This window comes from Dromiciops gliroides, chromosome 3 (assembly GCF_019393635.1).
Source record: "Dromiciops gliroides isolate mDroGli1 chromosome 3, mDroGli1.pri, whole genome shotgun sequence".
Taxonomy (NCBI): domain Eukaryota; kingdom Metazoa; phylum Chordata; class Mammalia; order Microbiotheria; family Microbiotheriidae; genus Dromiciops; species Dromiciops gliroides.
Window position 1 is genome coordinate 670,074,829 of NC_057863.1, and position 20,779 is coordinate 670,095,607.

Sequence of the window (20,779 nt, forward strand, 5' to 3'; positions counted from 1 at the left end):
TGCTTGTCTTTGACAAGCCTGATGCCCCCTGGGGCCCCGCCCTAAGCTGCTGATTCAGGGCTGCTCAGAGCCTGCCCACCATCTGCCAGGACTTGGCTACCAAGAATTCTATTCTTCAGATGAACAAACTGGGGGTTCTAGCACCCAAGAGGGTAGGGTGGGAAGAGTGACACAGGCCCCACGCTGACCTCACTCCTGGGCCTCCGACTGACCCTTACCCCCTGACCTTGGCATCTTACTCATGGGTGTGACCATGAGCCCCCAAGTCAGGGCAAGGAGATCAGTATAGCCCATTCTCCAATTTTTTTGGGGGGGGGTGGGGCAATGAGGGTTAAGTGACTTGCCCAGGGTCACACAGCTAGTGTCAAGTGTCTGAGGCCAGCTTTTTGAACTCAGGTCCCCCTGAATCCAGGGCTGGTGCTTTACCCACTGGGCCATCTAGCTGCCCCCTAGCCCATCCTCCATAGAGGAGTCACAGGTCAGGCTGCTCCTGACTCTGGATCTCAGGGATGGCTAAGGAGAGTTTGCCCTGGGCCAGAGACCCAGAGAGATAATGCCAGAGCAGTCCTCCCTGGGCAACCCCAGGCAAGAGCCCTTCCCCTCCAGAGAGCCTCAGTTTCTTCATTTCTCCAACGGGGGCCTACATTGTCTCTTCTGGGGTTTGTCCTGAATTTTCCCGGGCTATTGTTCCTGGAAACCTCCGGCCCTGAGCTCAGGGAAGGGGATTTTACAGCACATCTGTTTCCTTTGTCAGGTCTTGGGCCAACTCAAGTTGCCATTAAATCAGCCCATTGTGCTATCATTTCCTGCTTTCACACATAACAAAGGCCCCATCTCTTCAGTCTGGAAGTCTCTGAGCCCCCACAAGTGGTACCCTGCTGGGGACATGAGGGCGGGGAGCCAGAGAGCCTCAGGAGCTACGCATCTATGTGGGAGGCATGCTGGCAGCAGTGCCCTGCCTAGGCTGTGTCAGGGAGGAGGGGAACAGACCCTGGATTCAGATGGAAAGGTTAAAACCTGACACCTCTCTATCACTTTTGTGTTCCCCCAATTAGCCTGGCCAACTTCCCAACCCCCACAGCACAGCCAGATCAGGTGACAAGGGGAGGGCAGAGTGGCAATGCCAAGCCCTCCCTACCCACCCACTGGGTCAGATGCTGGAGGGGCCTTTGGGAACTGTCCCAGACTGGGCAGAGCTAGCCGGGACCCTGTGTCTCTCATGCTTTCGAGGCTGTGCCTGGCAGCAGCCCTGGCTCCCCTCCAACACATCCCTCAAAATGCACGCAGCATTGGCCAATCTGAGGTGCTACTTATATGAGAACTAGTGTTGTTATAGTGGTTGCTATTAAGGTGTCACCCCATGGGGAACCTCCTGGCCAGAGGGCCTGTCTTTCTTCTTCTTTCTTCTTTCTTCTTCTTCTTCTTCTTCTTCTTCCATACAGTCACGAAGAGTCAGACATAACTGAACAACTGAAACTGGTGCTGGGCTAAACCCTGGGAAGAGTCTAATGGAGGAGACAATATGCAAACGACCACGTATAAGAAATAGAAAGGATTTAGTGAAGAGACTGCACAGAGGGGCAGGGCAGCCAGGTGACGCTGCAGTGGGTAGAGCTCCAGACCTGGAGTCAGGAAGGCTCACTTTCATGCATTCAAACGCAGCTTCTTGAAAAGGAAAAAAAAGGAAAGGGAGGGAGGGAGGGAGGAACAGAGAGAGACACACAGAGAGAAATAGTTATGTATGATAATATGCTTCAGTATATTTAGACAATACTACTTCTTTCTCTGGAGGCAGACAGAATGTTTATCATGAATCCTTTGGGATTGTCTTGGATCATTGTATTGCTTAAAATAGCTAAGCCATTCACAATTGTTCCTTACACAATGTTGCTGTTACTGTGTACACTATTCTCTTGGTTCTACTCACTGCACTTTGCATCAATTCATGTAAGTCCAGGTTTTTCTGAAGTCATCCTGCTTGTCATTTCTTAGAGCACAACAATATACGATCACAATGATACACAACTTGTTCAGCTATTCCCCAATTGATGGGGATATCCTTGATTTCCAATTCTTAGCCGCCACAAAAAGCTGCTGTTAATATTTTGTAAAAATACTTTCTGCCCTTTATTTGTAATCTCTTTGGGATACAGACCTAGCAGTGTTATTGCTGGATCAGAGGGTCTCCCCAAACTTTTATAGGCATAGTTCCAAATTGCTCTCCAGCATGGTTGGATCAGGTCACAACTCCACCAACAGTGCATTAGTGTCCCCTCCAACAATTATCGTTTTCCTTTTTTGAAATATTAATCAATCTGAAAGGTGTGAGGTGGTACCTCAGAATTGTTTTAATTTGCATTTCTCAAATCCATAGATATTTAGAGCATTTTTTTCATAAGAACATAGCTTTGACTTATTAATCTGAAAACTGCCTGTTCATATCCTTTGACCATTTATCAATTGGGGAATGACTTGCACTCTTGGAAATCTGACTCTGTTCTCTATATATTTGAGAAATGAGGGCTTTATCAGAGATACTTACTCGCTGCTTATCCTTAGATCTAACAAGTAACTATTCCGTGCTGATTATGGTATCACCCTTTGTGTAAATCACGTGCCCATTTATCTTGATATGCAATGTGAGAGGTCTAGTTCTGCCATACTGTTTTCTAGTTTTCCCAGCAGTTTTTTACTGCTTCATAAAATAGTTGAAGATCCTAACCGTAACTAGACCACCTTTCTTCACATTTTCATTGATTCCTTTGCTATTCTTGCCCTTTTGTTCTCCAGATGGATTTTGTTAGTTTTTTCCAGATCTATTCAAAATGTATAGTTTGGAATGGCACTGAATAAATAGGTGAATTTAGGTAGCATTGAGATTTTGATGATGTTGGTTTAGCCTACTCATAAGCATTGAATATTTTTTCAGTTGCTTAAATCCGACTTTATTTGTGTGAAGAGCTTGCTCCCTCTTCTTCGTCTCTTCGGCTTCTGTTCCCATTTTTGTGGCCATTTTTGCGTGGAACGTTCCCTTGATTTCTCTAATTTTCTTGAAGAGCTCCCATCTTTCCCATTAGATTCCTTTCTATTTATTAACATTGCTCCTTTTAGAAAACCTCATCTCTCCTTGCTATTCTCTGGCATTCTGCTTTCAGCTGCATGTCTTGCCCTTTCCCCCATCCCTTTCCCTTTCCTTCTTTCTTCTGCTATTTCTAAAGCCTCATCAGGGGCCATTTTGCTTTCTTGATTTTCCTTTTCCTTGGGATGGATGTCTTTTGCTACCTCCTGTACAATGTCCTTAGGCCCCCCCATCTACCAGATCTAACCCTTTAAATCTATTCATTAGCTCCATATTCCTAAGGGGTGTTTTGGGGTCATACCTCTATGATCTGTGCCACCTAACTGCCCTGGGTTTTGATTCAGATTATACCCCAGCTTGGCACCTCTCATCTCTGCCTAAGTCTTCATTTTTTTCATTTAAAAATAGATATTGGTATCCATAGTCCTCCACAGAGCCAGGACAAACAATGGCTGTAGGCTGCAGTAGAGAAGAGAATGTGGCAGCTGCTGCATTCCACAGCTGGCCACTCCTGACACCTGGGCCCTGCTCCTGACACCTGGGCCTCTGGCCCTTCAGAAGTCCTCTAGCTGCTGTCACACTTCCCTGGCTGCTCCCAGACTGCTATGGGAGACCAAAGTGCTGCTTGGTTCAGGAACCCCCAGAGGAAGCTCAACTCAGTAATGGGGACCAAATGAAGTCTCCCATCTAGCAGGGTACTGTGGTTTTGCTATTCGCTCATTGTGCCAGAATAGAGAGCGACTAGAGAATGCAAGAGAGCAGGGGATGGAGACCCAGTTTGGAGTTAGATGATTGAGCCCCAGTGCTGTGACTTACTGGCTGGGATAAGGCCCTTTCTGCGTGTTGGCTTCTTCATCTGGTAAATGGGAATACATCCTATCTCAAGAGAATGGTAGACTGGTTCTAGATGGGACTAGATCAGCCCTCTGAGGCTTACAATCTGTGTAACCTTGGACCAGTCTCTTAACCTAAGACCCCAGTTTCTTCATAAAATGAGGGTGGTAGACTAGTTGGCCCCCTTAAAAGTCTCTTCCAGCTCTTGTGATCTTCTATTGTGAAACATTGTTCCCATTTGAACCCAGGGCTATTGTATGTAGGAAATAATTTCATTCCATCTGATAAATATTTACTCACTGGGTGAGGCTCTATGCTAGGTGCTAAGGATCCCAAAAGAAAGACACATCCCAATTCCATGCCTGCCCAAGGAGCACAGAGGGAAGGCATGTGGATAAATAAACATCAAGCTGGTGGGTACAAGCTCTGTAAGCAAAGGGTTGGAGGAATCTTGGCCGGGCTTTGTACAAATATTTTAAAAGTGATTGCATCGTAGATAGAGCCGCAAGGAAGCTTCTAAGCCATTGAGCTGAACCTGGGAAGACCTAGACCTATGGAGGGCAGAGCCTTGTGCGTGGTCACAGGCCATCAGTGATCTAGGCCCTATGTCACATTCAAAGAAGAGCAGAGGTTCCCAAACTCCACTTTCCTTGGGTGGATTTGAGATTTACCCACATGTTCCTTCCTTTATGGTCACCAGAGTGCCCAGTTCAGGGTGGGAGAGTGGGGTGCTCACATTAAGATGTTGGGGTGCCCTTGATGGAGGGCGCTCCCATGGCCAGCATGATGCACTGACATTTTCTAGCCCATTGCCTTGTTCTAACTGCTGGGAAGCCAAATAAGGGGCATGAACAGGCACCTCATTACCTTATACACTCTGGCCTTTAGAGCCCTCCTTCCCTAGAGGGCCAGCTCTCACAAAAGATAAACCTATAGCATCACCACAGGTATCAAGGGAGAAGATGCTCAGAAGATAGATGAGGGCTATCAGATACAGAGTCTGCAAAAGAGGCAATGGGACTAATAGTTTGTTGACAACATTCTTGGTCATAATCTTCTGTTGGTGACCGAAGTGTTGACAGTAGAGATGATTCCCATGTTGCAGACAAAGCTGCCTGCTAGAAAAGAGAATAGCGGCAGGTGCCCACAGTGCTTGTGCCAGGCATGCGGAGGCACAGAGTACCTACTGTACAGCTTGGGCGACAGCCTCTGACAAACCTAATACAAGCCACCTGAGTACTGACATACTGGAGATTGCATCCACAGTGGAGCAGAAAAGCAGGCTTGTGGTTGCTTGCAGACCAGAGCACAGTCCAGGATGAGTAAACCTTAAATCATACAGTCTTAGAAGAACTGAAAATCCCTACAAGTATCTCTCTGAAAAGAGCTGCACAAAAAAAAACCTGAAGCTTGGGACAGTACACACTCCACCCTGGAAGCAGTACCCCACTTTAACAGAGTTAAAAGTCAAGAAATAGGCTGCAGAAATGAGCAAACAGAAAAAAAAAATCTGACCATAAAGTTACTATGGTGACTAGATCAAAATACACCCTAAGAAGGTAACAAAGTCAAAGCTCCAACATCTAAAGCTTCCAATAAAAATATGAATTGGTCTCAGCCCACGAAAGCTCTCAAAAAAGACTTTGAAAATAGAGGGGAAAATGGGAAGAGAAATGAGAGTGATGCAAGAAAATCTTGGGAAAAAAGTCAGCTTGGTAGAGGTGACAAATACTGAAGAAAATAACACTTTAAAAACCAGACTGGGCCAAATAGTAAAAGAGGGAGAAAAAGCCAATGAGGAAAAGAATGCCTTGAAAAGCTGAATTGGCCAAATGGAAAAGGAGGCACAAAAGCTCTCTGAAGAAAATAATTCCCTAAAAATGAAGAGGTATAAACCAAAAAGTTAAAGAACCTATCAGTACAAAAAGGTTTATAGCAGCTCTTTTCTGGTGACAAAGAATTGGAAATTGAGGGGATGCCCATCATTTGGGGAATGACCAAACAAATTGTATTCTAAACAAAAATAGAAGGAAAAGACTCAAAATGGTGTCTGTGGAACATCTTTATTTAAAAAAAAAATCAATGAATGGAATCATGGCTCTCCTGAGATTGTGGAGCCCCGCCATTCCAGGTCCTCCCACGAGGAATATTTCTAATAGCAGAGGCTGGCAAGGGAAGGGGGGCCCACTCCCAGCTCCCCCCTCATCTGGGGCCTCCCTACTGTCCACCCCCAGCCAAGCATTGCATCCTTGAGACAGAAAGAGGTGCCCTGCCTCTTCTAGTGGGGGATAGGTTTAGAAAGAGTCCAGCTCCCTCTTGCAGGACAGTCTTGGGGATAAAAGCCACTTTGGGATTGGTGAATGACAGCAGCCTGGGAGTGGACTAACATGTGAGGAACAGACAACCAAATCAGGGCTGGATGCTCAGGATGAGGGTGGATGCCTGGCTATTCCACATGGGGGGTGGAAACCCAGGTAGGGAATGTGTGTCAAGGTAGAATAGGCACTGAGTTGGGGGATGAGCCCCCTGTTGGGGGGTGGGCAGGGGTACTCAGGTGGGGGATGGAATCTGTGTCTGCAAGGTGCCCTACATCCTCCTCATCCCTCTCCTCTTCCTTTTCCACAACGAGACGCCCACAAGAGTCAGTACCACCACAAACAGCGATCCCAAGATGAGTCCCAGCAGTAGAACATAACTTGAGACTTAAAGAAGACACACACAAGTGGAGGTAAGGCTTGGGGTGGGAGAGACTTCAACCCAGCCCAAGGTCTTGGGGCCCTTTCCTCCCCAGGGGCCCTCCAGAGACGGCCCTTCCCTCTATGTGACTGATGTCCAGCTGTGGTCACTGGAACACAGGAAAGTGGGGGCAGGGCTCATGGATTCTGAGCTAAAAGGTGGAGGGATATGGAAGTGCTGGACAGACTCCCTTGGGGCGGGGCAGGGTGGGGGGAGGACTTCAAACGGCCATTCCCACAAGCCAAGGAAGTGAGACCCCTGGCCCCAGGCTCCAGACCTCTGGGAGGGGTCAGTTAGGGAGCTCTTACCTGATTTGCACTGTGGCTGGACGCCTGACCACTTTCCACTGGGCTGGCAAGTCTGCTCCTCAGAGCCCTTCAGCCAGTAGCCTGGCTCACAGCTGTACTTTACTGTGGAGCCCACCAGGTAGCTGGTTCCATTTTTCTTCCCATGCTCTGGGGCAGAGAGCCACCCACAGGACAGCACTGAGAAAACAGCCCCAGGCCAGGAGGTCAGAATCCAGAAGGCTTCAGTCACCCCCCTATGATCCAGGAAACCCAGAACCCTGGGCCCCCTGAACTGACTTCCTCCACCTCGCCTGCCCCTAACTCCTGGTTGCCCCTGGACTGGGTCATTTGTGACACTGGCACTGGCCACATTCTCTTCCTTTCCCCCATCTTGGCCCTTTGGTGAGCTTCCCCCTGAAGGCCAACCAAGCCTCGGGTCACCCCAACATCCTCCACTCATGATGAATAAAGCTGGGGAGCCACTCTGACCTCTGCCTGTTTGCTCCCCTCCCTAGTGACTCCTCAGGCCTCCCATGGCTCACACTCTCATATGAGACCCTGCCCCTTCTCATCTTCCCAGAGCCCCTCCTCGAAGGGCAGGGGGAGGGGCTGCCTGGAGCAAGAGATGGGAACCAGCCCCAGCCCCAGCCCCAGCTGAACTGCCACCAGTTGCCTCCCACAGGAGAGACTTTCACTCACCATCAGCATGTGGCCCGCTCCCAGCCCCATCTGCCGAGCAGACGAAACATGTGCCAATGGGAACTAGCCACAGCCTTGCTCCCACTCCTGAGCTCACCAGCTACCCTTGGGTGCTGGCCAGGCGTACGATCAGGCAGGATGGATCAGGAGGATCCCACAGAAGCATTGGAAGTTGGAGAGGAGCAAAGGGAGATCCTGCATTCATCCCTGCATTCATCCCTATTACTGCCTCTTCCTCAGGTTGGCCCCAGGCTCTAGCTGGTCACTGCTTCTGACTCGAACCCTCACCCTAATTCCAAGTTGAAGTTCCCAGCTTTGGGTCACTGGTCCCTTGGCTAAGGACACCCACCATCAGGGCCTCACCTGATCATGCGTCTCCTCACCCAACCACATGCCCCCACCCCCGATCACAGGTAATACCCATCTGACCAGGTTCTGTCCTGTCACCTGGCCATTCATCCTGCACTTCCTCTTACCTGGCTCCAGGCTCTGTTGCAGGTGCTGGTACCGCTTGTGGGCCATCCTTGTGGAATTGCCAATGTCCAACCTCCCAGTGACAAGGGCATCAAACTGGCAGAAGAGATCATTTCCACAGAGGTTGGCGACCTGGGGTGTCAGGGGCCCAGGTGTGAAGACAGGTAGGAAGGTGTGGTCATGCTTGGATCCTCGGAGGTAGTTGTCCACCAAAAACCAGGAATCGTAGGTAAACAGGGAGGAGTCATTTGTAATGGCCCCTAAGGAGACACACAGCACGGGCACCATTGAAGAATGGTGAGCCAAAGCAGCAAGGGGTTGGCCCCCCCTCAGTCTTTCCCTCTGCTATAAGCCCCCCAGTGTCCAAGGTCCCTGCTATCAGCAGGATCCAGGAGTCCAGCAGCTGAGCAAACTGATCCATTAAGAGCCCTTCTACAACCCTGGGGTGGCTGCAACGACTCAGGGCTAGGGCCTGGGCAAGGCTGGAGAACCTGGCACACATACGTTACTGTTGTTTAGTCATTATTCTGTCCTATCCAATTCTTTGTGACCCCATTTGGGGTTTTCTTCGCAAAGATATTGGACAGTCTGCCATTTCCTTCTACAGCTCATTTTACAGATGAGAAAAATGAGGGAAGCAGGGTTAAGTGACTTGTCCAAGGTCACACAGCTAGTAAGTGTCTGGGGCTGGAGTTGAACTCAGGACTTCCTGACTACAGACATGGCTCTCCACTGGCACAACCCTTGTTGGCGTACAGTAGGTATTCAATATTTCCACCACCTCCCTACCCCTCATTTGGTCACCCTAGGAGTGGGAGGAAAGATAACAGGGGCAAGATCAAGATCGGTCTGCACAAACCCGGGTGCTCGTCTGTAGGCTTGGGCTGACAAACTCAAATGTTGTAGGGAACAATAGGGGTGAAGGAGATGAGTTTCAGGGAAAGTTTCTCCCCAGAAAAGGTAACCTTAGAGGCTAAGGAAACAGCTTTGGGGTTTCGTAAGCAGATCAGCAAGGACAGGATCCCCGGCCCCATGAGGATATTCTGATAAGAAACCTCACAACCCAGCTGCCCCAAGGTGACCTTGTTCCAGTCCTCTCCCCAATCACCCAGCATCCTGGCCCTCTTCCTCCTAAGAAGGGAAGTGCCCTCCGCTGGTCCTTGGCCCATTTTGCTACTGCCCTGTAAGACTCTCCATCCACCTGATCTAATTCAATTATTTATCTTCTGGCCTCGAGTCAAAAGGATCCAGGTGGGACAAACTTTCCCAGAGGGGACTGCCCTTGGGCAGGCGTCCTGGGGATGGGAGCAGCAGGCAATGACCCCAGGGTGAGCCGCTGTAGGAAGCCGATCCGGCTCAAGGCTGGTGCTTCCCCGCAGATCACTCCCATCCATCTCTCTCCCCTGTTAGACTGTGAGCTCCTTGAAGGCAGGGCCTGTCTTTTGCCTTTCTCTATGTCCCCAGCACTTCACCTGATGGCTGAGGGGGCAAGCTGTTCTATTCCTGTCTTTCTATCTCCCGTGCCAAGCACACAGTAAGATGACCTAAGGAAGAGAAGGCTTGGGGGAAGTGCCCGAGCCTCTGGAGAGGCAGGAGGGCCCACTTCCTCTTTGTCTCCCGGCCCCTAGCACAAGCATCCAGAAAGAGCTATGTAAATGCTTACTTGAATGGCAGTGGGGGTGGGGAGGGACTCACAGTCAGCTCCAAACTTGAACAGCTCTTGGGGTTCGGAGGCAATGCTGTGGGGCAGGACTGTTTTATTCCTCAGGGTGAAGTCATCAGATGGGATGTTGTTCAAGGTTCCCAGGAGGCCCTGAGTCTGATTCATGAACTTCTCGGGAAGAAGGATGTTCAGACTCAAGAAGTGCTCATGGGCCTGGATTTCCACACCAGCCCCGGAGTCCAGCATGACTGACACGTTCTGGTTCCCAGACACCGACAAGTACATGCCTGGAAAAGGAACAGGGACTCAGGCGGGGGGCACAGGGGATGGGTGGCGGACCCTCCCTTCACCCCCATCTTCCCCAACCTTCTTCAGTCTAGCCCAGGGAGATGGGGAGGGGTGAGCTTCCCTTCCCACAAGGACCCTGACACAGCTAAGGAAGTGCAGACCGCCCAGCAGGCCCCTTCCTCCTGTGATTAGTGCCAAGGGGCCTCCACATTGGCAGTGGGAAAACAGGGCCCTCTTGAAAGAGGCAAGCCCCTCAAAGAACCTGAAAACAGAAAAAGACCTGGAGATCCGGCCTTGGGATGCCTTCGCACAGGGAGGGGAGGGTCCAGAGTGGGCAGCCAGCATGCCAAGAGCCCCAAAAGACCCTTTGTCATAGCACCACCAGCGAAAGAACTAGGCACGTTGAGCTGGGACATGACAGACTCAGGCAGGACAGGTCTGCAGCAATGGGGAAAGGAAGGGGGAGGCTGGGCTGCCCACAATGAGCTGGGGCTGCCTCGGCAGGCACAGGATCCTGGAGTCATCTGGCCAAAGACCTCAGAGAGTCAATCGCAGAGGCGGCATTTGAACCAGACCAGAGCTCTCACCAGGGGCAGTTGTGGCTGGGTTATGGCTACCTTGTCCAGCTGAGCCAAGGTCTCAAACTATCATGGCCAATGATAGCAATGGTTCAACTCAATGGTTACATTCAAGGAATGTTTCTGAGCAATTCGAGACAGAAAATGCCCCTAAAGATGACAGCCTACCTCCTTATCTGCAGTGGGGACCCCCTCTCTCCCCCAGACACTGAGGGCACTTGTGGAAGAGGAGGATTGAGGTCGACGTGGGGACTGAGCACCTATGACGCAATTATTTCTGTTGCCAAGTAAATGACCATGTTTAAGACATGTTAGTGTCATTATGAATAGCCGATTTGTGTACAATGGAGGAAAAAACATCAGTGGGGTCTCACAAGTGGAGGGGGAGTGGTGGCATTTCTCCATAACAAGGTTATCCTTTGTTATCACTTATGAGGAAGACCTAGACTTACAAGTGAAAACAGAGCATAGCCAGTAAACAAGTCTGCACGTGTCTATATGGGAGATATAAGGAACTGCAGTGGGTGTAGGCAGGTACATGGGTGCTACATTGAGTGGGAGAAAACTCCCCCACATCTTCAAGCGTCACATCAGGTCCCTGAGAGCTGGGGAAAAGGAATATTGGCTGGAGACAGACCAGGGGATTGGGGAGCAAGCAAGAAGGGGGATGGGGCCCTGCAAGGGAGGTGGAAAGAAGCACAGAGGACACAGGACCCAGACACTGTCAATACCCAGGGACCGTTGTTGAATGAGTAGACAGGATGGATGGGTGAGTGAGCAGATAGGAGGAATGTTTACACTGCATTGGGGAGGGGCACCTCTGCCTGAAGCTACCCTCCCCCACCTCCCCAAACTCTGGGATGGCCCATCACTTCCTGTGTCTGTGGTCAGCCCAGGTCAGGGCTGAGGCCCAGTAACCAGCCTTCACCATTGGGAAAGGCCTGGCAGCAGATGACTGAGTGCCTATGCCTCTGCCTCACTCCCTGCCTCCCAGGATAGAGGAAGTGGGCTCAGAGCCCCCTTCCAGCTGCCCAGTGATGCCCCTTCCCTCCCTCCCAGGAGCCTCACTCACCATTCAGGTTCTATACCAGCTCTGCTCAGTGAAATTCAGGACCCCCTGAATTCAGCAGCACCCTCGAGGGGTGCTCCCCATTGGTCCAAGTCGGGGGCCTCCAGCACCATCTGTAGGCAGTTCTCCTTCACCACCACGGCGAGATGCCCGTCGCAGAGGCCCGGGCACCTGCAGGGACAAGAACCCAGGATACTGGCTGGACCCAGACCCCCCCTTCTTCGGGCAAGCTCACTCTTTCTCCTCTGGAGCCAAGCGTGAGCTCAGCCCAAGGCTGTGCCTTCCTCCCCTGGGACAGCCCCCCCTGGCCTTGGCTGGAGCCAACCTTTACTGGAAGGAAAGCAGCCCATGTTCCCTGAGGGGGATTGTCTCCCAGCACCTCCTTCCTAGATGGGCTAGCCTTGGGGACGCTTCCCCGCATGTGAATCTGGGCAGGTGTCCTAACCACTCTGTGGTGCCTCAGTGTCCTCATCAGGGAAATGATGAGGATGCTCACCCTGTGCCCATAAAGCTCAGGAAACCTTCCAAGGGAGGGTCATTGAGCCGGGGCGGGGGGCAGAGATGGAGCACTCACCACTGGCTGTCAAGGGCTGCTGCGTCCTGCCTTGTACCGTCAGCTTCGTGAGGTCAGACTGCACCAGAACATACTCTCCGCGCCCGTTGAATGTGAAGTTGATACCGTCAAATGTAAGGAAGTGAGGGTCCCCGAAGGCCGAGGCTGGCATACAGGACAGCCCTGGGTCAGGGGGCACCTGGCACTACTTATACCGTAATACACTGTATTCCCCCCCCCCCCCCGCCTGCTTCAAGGGACATGGGACATGGTGTTCAAGGGCCCTCCCTGGAGACTCCTTGACAAGAGGGTAGCAGACCAGCCATGCAAGCATCCCCCACGGCTTGCTGAGCAGGCTATCCAGAACCCATCTCCAACTTTCATTTTCATAATGAAACAAACTGCTCAATACAAGTTTCCCTGCCGGGGCCCACTCCAGTGCCTGCGCCTTCCCACCTGCCCATGCCCCCTTGTCCCCCGCAGCTCCCTGGCCTGGCCCCAGATCTCTCACCCAGGTGAGGCAGGGATGCGTAAGTTCGGCAGTCACTTGAGGGCCGAGAGCGCTAAGTAGTGGACTGGCAGTTTGGGGGACCACAGGCAGCAGTAGTAGAAAGGTGATGACGTCATACATCCAGTGTGAGAGAGGGCCGGGGCACCCCCGAGGTGGTCGCCCATAAGGGAATGAGCCCCAGTCGTGGGCACGGTCTGGGGTGCCCTACCCCGCTTGAAGTGTCCTTTGTGGCCACCTGACTCCCTGACGCCGCGTAGTAACAGCACTGCTGACCCGCAGCATACCGGGGACTGAACAGGTGAGGCGGCGTCAAGCGCACGATGCCCAGGACATGCCCCTCAGCCCGGACAGCCCTCGGGGACAAGCCCAGGGAACAGATGGGGAAACAGCCCTCCCAGGGAGGGGATGTGCCTTGCCCATAGGCCACCCCCTGTGCTGGGTCTCAGGAGCAGGGACAGCACCCAGGGCCCAGCTCATAGATCTTCCCGAAAGCCCAAGCTCCCTGGCTCCAAATGCGCTGCCACACCCCAGCATTGGTCTGGGACTTGGGCTCTCCACCGGAATCTGGCCTAGGGGAGCCGTTAAGCTGAGCACTTCAAAAGCTGCCCTCACCTGGCCTGTATGCTCCGCACACAGTGCATCAGCTTCTGGATGATATGTGCACACGCTGCCCCTCTCATATCACAGCCATAATCAGCCTGGAGGAGAGCCGGGCATGAGCTGAGCCATCAGGTGGAGCCCTTAGCCGGGCCCCTTCCCACTGGCCCAAGGGATGATGTGAGCCCAACCCTCCACTCTTGGCCAGAGCCAGCCCCATGGCCTCCACCTCCACTCCCCTCCTGGGGTCCCTCGGGGCTCCCTCCTCCCTCTTCCCTCGACTGGCACTCACAAAGAAGCGCCCAGTGTCGGCCTGAGCCTGCGCCAGGGTGCAGGGGCAATCCACAATCTCTGCCAGGAAATCGGGCAGCTTTTGGTCCATCAAGAACCAGTTCGTGCATTTGGCAGAGGCCCAGGCAACGGAATCCTTGCGGAAGTCCTCCCCAAGGTGCCAGGCCAAAGCATGCTCATTGCTCCAGATCGCGGGCACATCCCTGCAAATGTGGCCAGTGCCACCCTGTGAGCCTGGCCCTGGGCACAGTCCAGGCCTCCAACCCAGAGCCCCTTGCCTTCTACAACCCAACAGGCATTGCTAAAGTAGCAACTGTATGCTCCATACAGTGCTGGGGACAGAGTATGACAAGTAAAGGCCCCCTGCCCTTGGGGACTCAGGGAAGTCAGGGAAGGGGACTCAGCATGGGCATGTGGTGAAAGGAAGTATGAGGGGAGAGACGAGCCCCCCCTAGCTGTGCCTGGGAGAGCACAGGCTCAGAGACCCACAGGGCCAGGGAAGGACCTAGGTAGGTTCTGGGCCAGTAGAGGCACAACTGATGCCCCCCCACCCTGAGTGTCCATCCATGGGCACTCCTGACAGCCCCCCCCAATGACAGGACCCCCAGCCAAGCATCCATCTATGGGCAGTCCCTGACAGGACCCCCGTGTCTATCCATGGACACCCTTCTTGGATGGGCACCCCTGACAGGAGCCCCCACCTAAGTGCCCACCCATGAGCACCCAGTCTCTGGGTAGAACCCTCCAGTGAGGCAACAGCCTCTCCCCCTGGCTCTGCCCTCCTGGGCAGAACAGAGCAAGGCTGACCCCTCCCCTTCGGGACCACAGAAGGGGCGGCTGCCATGCTTGAGTCACCCCCCATTTGCCAATGACCCCTCTTCCCACGGCCTCATCACCACACCCCACTGACACACTCAGGGGCCCTGGCCACCAAGGCAGACACCTCCCAGCTGTGCAGGCCCTTCCCGCCCCAGGCACTGTGCCAGGACTGTGCCAGGCACTAGGCATCCAGGAGTCAAATCCCCGCCGCCCTCAGGTGTGAGCATTCTCTCCCACACTTCCCACCTGGCTGCCCCAGTAGATGCCTGCCACCCGCCCAACCCCCGGCCACCTTCAGGCCTTGACTGCCCCCTTCTCATTCCCCACCAACTCTGCTTTCCGGACGTCAGCACCACCTTCAGGGCCTCCACGCCCAGTGGACTGAGCCCTTCCCAAGGGGGCTTCACTCTCTTGGCCTGCCAGCCTGACCTGTGCCTCCTTTCTCCCAGATCTGCCCTGCACCCTCCCCCCTCCAGCACCTGTAGTCCCCTGGTCTTGCTTCTCTCCCTCTGGTCTGGAGCCTCAAGTGGCTCCGGGTAACTACTGTCCTCATTCCCTCCTTGTCCTTTTGCCCTTCCCCCGGCCTCTATAGCCTCCAACCTTCAGCTCTGGGACCTCCTGCCAAAACTGTCTAAATCTCATTCAGTGCTACTTAACACCAGAACTCATGACAAGTGAATGGTCCCAGAGGGACCAGGGGAATGAACCCCAAGAAAGGGGGAGCCTGGCCGGCTCTCACCTCTCTCCATCAGTGTGGCTGCTCCCAGAGATGCGCAGGGCACCCACTTCCCAAGCCTGGTACTGGGGTTTGGCTGGCACCGGGATGAAGGTGAAGTTCTGACTGTTGGAGACGTTCCTGGCTAGAGTATACAGATACGTCCACTCGGCCTTCCATTCATCAGAGTAGGGTGTGCCTGAAAGGGGATGGAAGCGGCTCAGCCCCAGACCTGGGCCCCCAGTGCCTCTGCTCCCCAAGCCCACCCAATGGGCACCCACCTCCCCATTTCCTGTCTGCTCTTCTCGCAGCCTATTTCCCCCTCCACGGTCCCTCTTATGCAGAGCAGAGGAGCCCTCTGATTCCCCCCACCACCACCACCACCACACCACGTGCAGCCCAGCCCAGCCTCACCTGTCTCTTGGTAGCCCCATAGCTCAATGTTGACTCTGGGCTCAGGCAGCAGGGAGCTCTTCCAGGAGAGGGTGAGGTTGCCAGTGACCCCTGGAGTCCCATAATACTGCCACATGGTCTCATTGAGCAGCTCACTCTTCTCTGCCTCTGACACTTTGCTGGGATGGACTGGGGGAGAGTGGGCAGTGAGTAAGCAGCGTCCCAGGAGCTGGCTCCATGGGTTAGAGTTAGGGCCAAATGCCCAGAGGGCAGGTAGCCCCAGGACTACCCTTCCCAAGACACTCCATCCCGTTCTCTTCCAGCTGCCTTTACCTGCCCAGCTGGGCTTTGGCAGGGCCTGGGCTACACTTATCTGAACCACAATATGAAATCACTGGGGTTAACTGAATAGGGGATTGGAGGACAAGCTGGAGACTGGAGGAACCCCAGAAAGGCAGACCCCCCTACCCCCAAGCAGCTATAAAATATTCCAGGTGTGAGGTTATAAGGGTGGGGGCAGTGTCAGGAGGGGGAGTGTATTAGAGATGCTGCAGAGGTGAAATGCACCAGAGACGCAACAGATGTAGCTGAGGTGAAATGGAGCAGAGCCAAAACTGACCAGAGATGCTGCAGAGGTGAAATGCACCAGAGATGCAACAGATGTAGCTGAAGTGAAATGGAGCAGAGATGGAGCAGAGCCAAAACTGACCAGAGATGCTGCAGAGGTGAAATGCACAGCTCTTGGCAATAGTTTGGATGTGGGGGATGTGGGAGAAGTAGGATCAAAGGATTCCAAGCTGCAAAACTAGGAAGCAGCCCCCAATTGAAATGGGAGGGGGGAGGGGCTTGGGGGAAGAAAACAAGTTCCGTTTGGGAGCCAGTGAGATTGAGGTATATCTGGGGAATCTGAAGCAGCAAGTGACAGGGATTGGAAGGTCTGGGCAGAGGCTGAGGCTGGGCACCTGAGCCCCTAATGAGACAATCATTTAACTCAGTGAAGCTGCCGAGGTCAGTAAAAGCTGGGGTCTATATGGGGTCTATGGTCCTTACCTAAGGCCTCCCCACCTCACATGGGGTTAGAATGGGGAGCCAGGAAGTGAAAGGTCTGCTCTAGACCAAAGGTCCCCTCATCTCGCCATACAAGATAACTAGAGGAAGGAACCCTAGAGTTGAGATCAGGGGACCTGGATTCCTTTTGGGGAAACTGAGGCCCAGAGAAGCAAAAGCCCAGCAAGTAAAGAGAATCATAGACTGGAACAGAAAAGGATCTTGGAGCTCATCCAGCCTAAGTTTCTCATTTTACAGATGAGGAAACTGAGGCAGGGCCAGGTGGGGATTGGGCTTAAAGTGGAGCATTAGTTGGGTCCCTCTCCCTCTGAGGTTCCTGCCAACTCTGACTCCATTATGGGAAGGCTGGTTTGGGTCTGGTCCCACCCTGGGACTGGTCTGACAGGCAAAGGTATGATGTGCCGAGGCGTTCATCAGGGACTAGAATGTTCTGTGTGTCTCAGTGCCTGGGGCCTGCCTCTCTGTTCTGGGAGAGGCCCTTCAGAGGCCCTGGCACCGAGATGCAGCTGAGGAGGAAGGGGCCCCTACCCAGCCTCCCTTAGCCACCCACATCTGCTGGAGGCTTTGACTTGCTGTGCCCTGCCCAGGGCAAGGGGAGCCAGGTGTCTGGGCCACAGCAGGAGTCAGGTCCAGGAGAAACAGAGAGCCAGTTGAGGCTGGGCCTCAGAGACCTCTGTTCTATACTGGGCCCTCTCCCCTCCTCTCTGGGCCTCAGTGGTCTAGGACCCTACCACTGGCTCCTTGGGAATCTCCAATGGTCCCAGAGCATGAAGAAAAGGCTCAGGAGCCAGGGACCAAGGGAGGAAGGTCCTTTGGCCTGACTCAGTGGTGGAGATAGAGCCCAGCCTGGGAATCAGGATCCCTAGGATGGAGTCGCAGAGCTCAAGTTTATCCTTGGCCCTGGCTTGTGCCTCAACATCCTGCTCTGTGAGATGGGCATGCGGCCATCTGCATGCCCACGAGGGGAGATGTCCCCATGGGGTATTACCTGCCAGCCAGGTCCCAGAGCTAGGGAACGTGTTGCCACCGTCCAAGGATACACTGAATGGGACTCGCCCACTTCCGTACAGGAGGGGTGATACACAGTGAATCCTGCCTGCATCATCCATGTAGCCCTGCGTTTGGATGGTCTCTCGAAACCTGACCAACAACAGAAAGAGTGAATGGAGAGGGAGCCCAGCCAGGGACCTGGGCAGCCTGGCCACTTCTGACCACCCGTGCAGTAAGGACACTGATGGGGGACAGGTCCCAAGGAAGAGCCAGCACTGGGCAGATCAGAAGGGAAGGGAAGGGTCAGCTGGAAGCAGGCAAGTTCAGAAGGCCCAGGGAGCATATCTTGGAGGGTGGGGTGGGAGGGAGGGGCCTCCAGGGAGTCCAAGCATGCAAAGGGCTTCCCCTCTTGGGGGGCCCACAAAGAGGCTGGATGCCTGTGGTTGAGTCCACTCTCCTGACTATTCCTTTGGCTTTCTGAGACTTAATGGGTAGCGAAGGCCTTTTCTAGCTTGGATCATCCTTTGACCTAGGGAGCCCTCCGCCCCCACCCCAGCTCTGCCTCCAAGGATCTCCCCTCCCCCCAGGGGATCTGTTTGGATCTGGCCAATAGGAGCCACTTTGGAAGTCCTCAGTCAGATTCTTGCTTCTGCCCCCCTATTGCCTGGCACACAGTAGGGCCTTAGCAAATGCTTGTTGATTTATTTCCCTTGGCTTGACCAGACCCTTGTCTGACAAGGAGAACCGGTATTACCCAAATCAGGGACTCTCCCTGGGCTTGCCGCCGCCTCCTCCGCCTCTTTCCCAAGTGGGTTCTCACAGGCCCAAAGCCACCTCATCCCAGAGGGCTCTGGTGTTCTCTTGTGCAGAGAGGGAGGACTCGGAGCTGCTCGAGGGCTATGAGTAGAGTGACCTGGCCCCCTCCCTTGCCTGGACCAGGTGGGGACCTGCCTGTTTGCCTCTTGCCCCTTGAGATCAGGCATGTTGAGGCATGGGATGCCCGTTCTCACCATCCTCTTCCCAGCACCCCCAGCCCACTGGGCCCAGGCCTCCTTTCTCAGCCAGGCCTTTCTGGAGTGTCCCCTTGCCCTGGATGACCGTGCCCTCTCCTGTGGGAATCACTCACCTGCAGACCACGGAGATCACTGAGGCTTGGGGGAGCCATGGCTCACTCAGCACCATGAAGTCTTTACCACCCATTATAGAGCCAGAGTAGGGCGAGATCTTAAGGCAGAATTGATGATAGTCGGGACAGCAGGTGTTCAGGGATGCACAGGTCACGTAACAAGAGCAGTTTACTCTGAAGTCCCCGCAGTGACTAGCACAGGACTCCAGGGACTCTGAAAAGAGAGACCCCACGGAGCTGAGGCCCAGGCTCCCCAGGGGGAGGGGGGGTGGCCCCAGGGAGCTTTCCCCAAGAGTGGCCCCGGTAGGAAAAGGGGGGGGGTGCCATCTCAGAGGGAGATGGTGAACCAGGAGCAGGGGACCTTGGAACAATCCTGATTCTGAGGACTTGTTCTGAGGACCAAAGGACCCCCAACCCGTTTACCTCCAAGGAAGGCAGGGCCCCTCCCCAGGTCCCCTCAGCCAGCCCCACTCCACAGAGGAGCAAGTCACATAGCACACAGGGTCAAGGGTAGGATTTGCTCCCAGACCCCGACTGTGGGGTGTGCTCAACATGCCAAGTAACATTCACTGTTCCCCAACCCCTGCTAGAGGGTCCCTGCCCGTCAGGCTGGGGCGGGGCGGAGTCCTTGGATGCCCCTCCCTCTCCCAGCTTGATCCTTCAGGGTTTCCACATGGGCCTAGGCTCTGGGCGCCCCGTGGCTGGATGGGGGTACAGTGGGGAGAGGAGTGCTCTTTCTCCTCCCTGGTTCTTTTTTCTGCAGAGGATCGTCCTTAGGGGGCTCTGTGCCCTCAGCGGGGCGGGCATTGGCTGCTGGAGGGATTGGCCATCAGCCCAGAGGTTGGGCGCTGACTCTGCTCCTCGGTGGGCCGGCCCCGCCGGGAGCTCAGGAGAACGAACTGCCCCCAGGCCAGGGATACGTGGGGGTAGCCTGGGGTGGGAAGGGGCCCTGGCTTCCTCCAGGACGCCCCAGCTCATGAGCAGCACTCCCCCACTCTGCGCCCCTCCGCGCAAGCCAAACCCAGGGGCCTGTGGGGGGGGGGGGGGGGATGTCTATTAGCCAGGGCCCCTGGAAGCACACCATCCCTAGAACGAATGGTTGTCTGGGATCTCTGGGGCGGACCCGCGCACCCAGCCAGCAGCCCCCCAACGCAGGCTGCTCAGTGTCCCCCTGAGATTCGGAACGCGAGAGCACTTCTAACCTTCTCCAGCCCAGAGACCGGAGGGCGTTCGGGCACAGCCAGGGGCCCAGGGCCCCAGCCTGCTTCAGTGTGTCTCCCCTCCCTGCCACCCCCCACCCCCGAGGCCGGCGGGGGCTGAGCCTCCAACCTGGGCTTTTCTCCAGCCCTCCGACGCACCCCAGTTCCCTGGTCCGGGACAGCTGCCCCGCACCAAATCGGGCGGACCTCGCGTACCTGTGGGCAGCCAGAGAAGCTCACTGGCTAGGAGCGCGAACCACCAAAGACCCATGACTGGCTGGCTGGCCTCGGTGTTTCCGTCTCGAGCAATGGGCCGGCAGACTACCGGGAGAGGAAGAACCAGGCGATCCCCCGGCCTCACTGGGTCTGCAGAGAGGGCTCTTCAAGCTTGGACCCAGGCCCGTCCCAACTTGGAGCCCCGCCCCTCCTCCTTCGGCCCCGCCCCTCCCAAAGTCCGAATTGACAAGCCCTTGACCCAAGCCCCGCCCCCAGGGCCCCACCCCACCTAGTCCGCGGCACTGGGTGGCTGAAGGTTTGGAGGAGGGAGGAGGAAAATGGGTCAGGTTGGGGCTGGGCGACCCCCCATCTCGAGTCTCCAGTCCCTTAGGACTGGGTGCGGGACCACCCACCCCGCCCGCACCCCTCCTCCACTCGCGTCCTGGCTGTCCCATGGGGGCGGAGAGGGGTTGGGCGGCAAGGGGCCCTGGCCAGGCTGACCTGGTAAAGGAAGACAGGACTTGGAGGAGGGCCCTTGGATCTTCCATCTCTTGAGGGCTTGGGGGCCAGTTAGTCAGGCTAGGAGAATGCCGG

The 20,779-nt window shown here is 54.6% G+C and overlaps 1 protein-coding gene across 1 annotated transcript; it reads right to left on the minus strand.

Moving 5' to 3' along the window:
• Positions 1 to 6,339: 6,339 nt before the first annotated feature.
• Positions 6,340 to 20,355, minus strand: SUSD2 (sushi domain containing 2). Its single transcript, XM_043997113.1, is given in 21 exon segments — positions 6,340 to 6,615; positions 6,958 to 7,134; positions 8,112 to 8,369; positions 9,805 to 10,077; positions 11,707 to 11,803; positions 11,806 to 11,852; positions 11,855 to 11,878; positions 12,282 to 12,425; positions 12,772 to 12,817; positions 12,819 to 12,872; positions 12,874 to 12,975; positions 12,977 to 13,061; positions 13,384 to 13,412; positions 13,414 to 13,451; positions 13,454 to 13,469; positions 13,661 to 13,862; positions 15,218 to 15,392; positions 15,608 to 15,775; positions 17,643 to 17,794; positions 18,771 to 18,984; positions 20,186 to 20,355. Coding segments are annotated over 21 exon segments (2,472 nt in total). The 5' UTR covers positions 20,241 to 20,355; the 3' UTR covers positions 6,340 to 6,499.
• Positions 20,356 to 20,779: the final 424 nt, after the last annotated feature.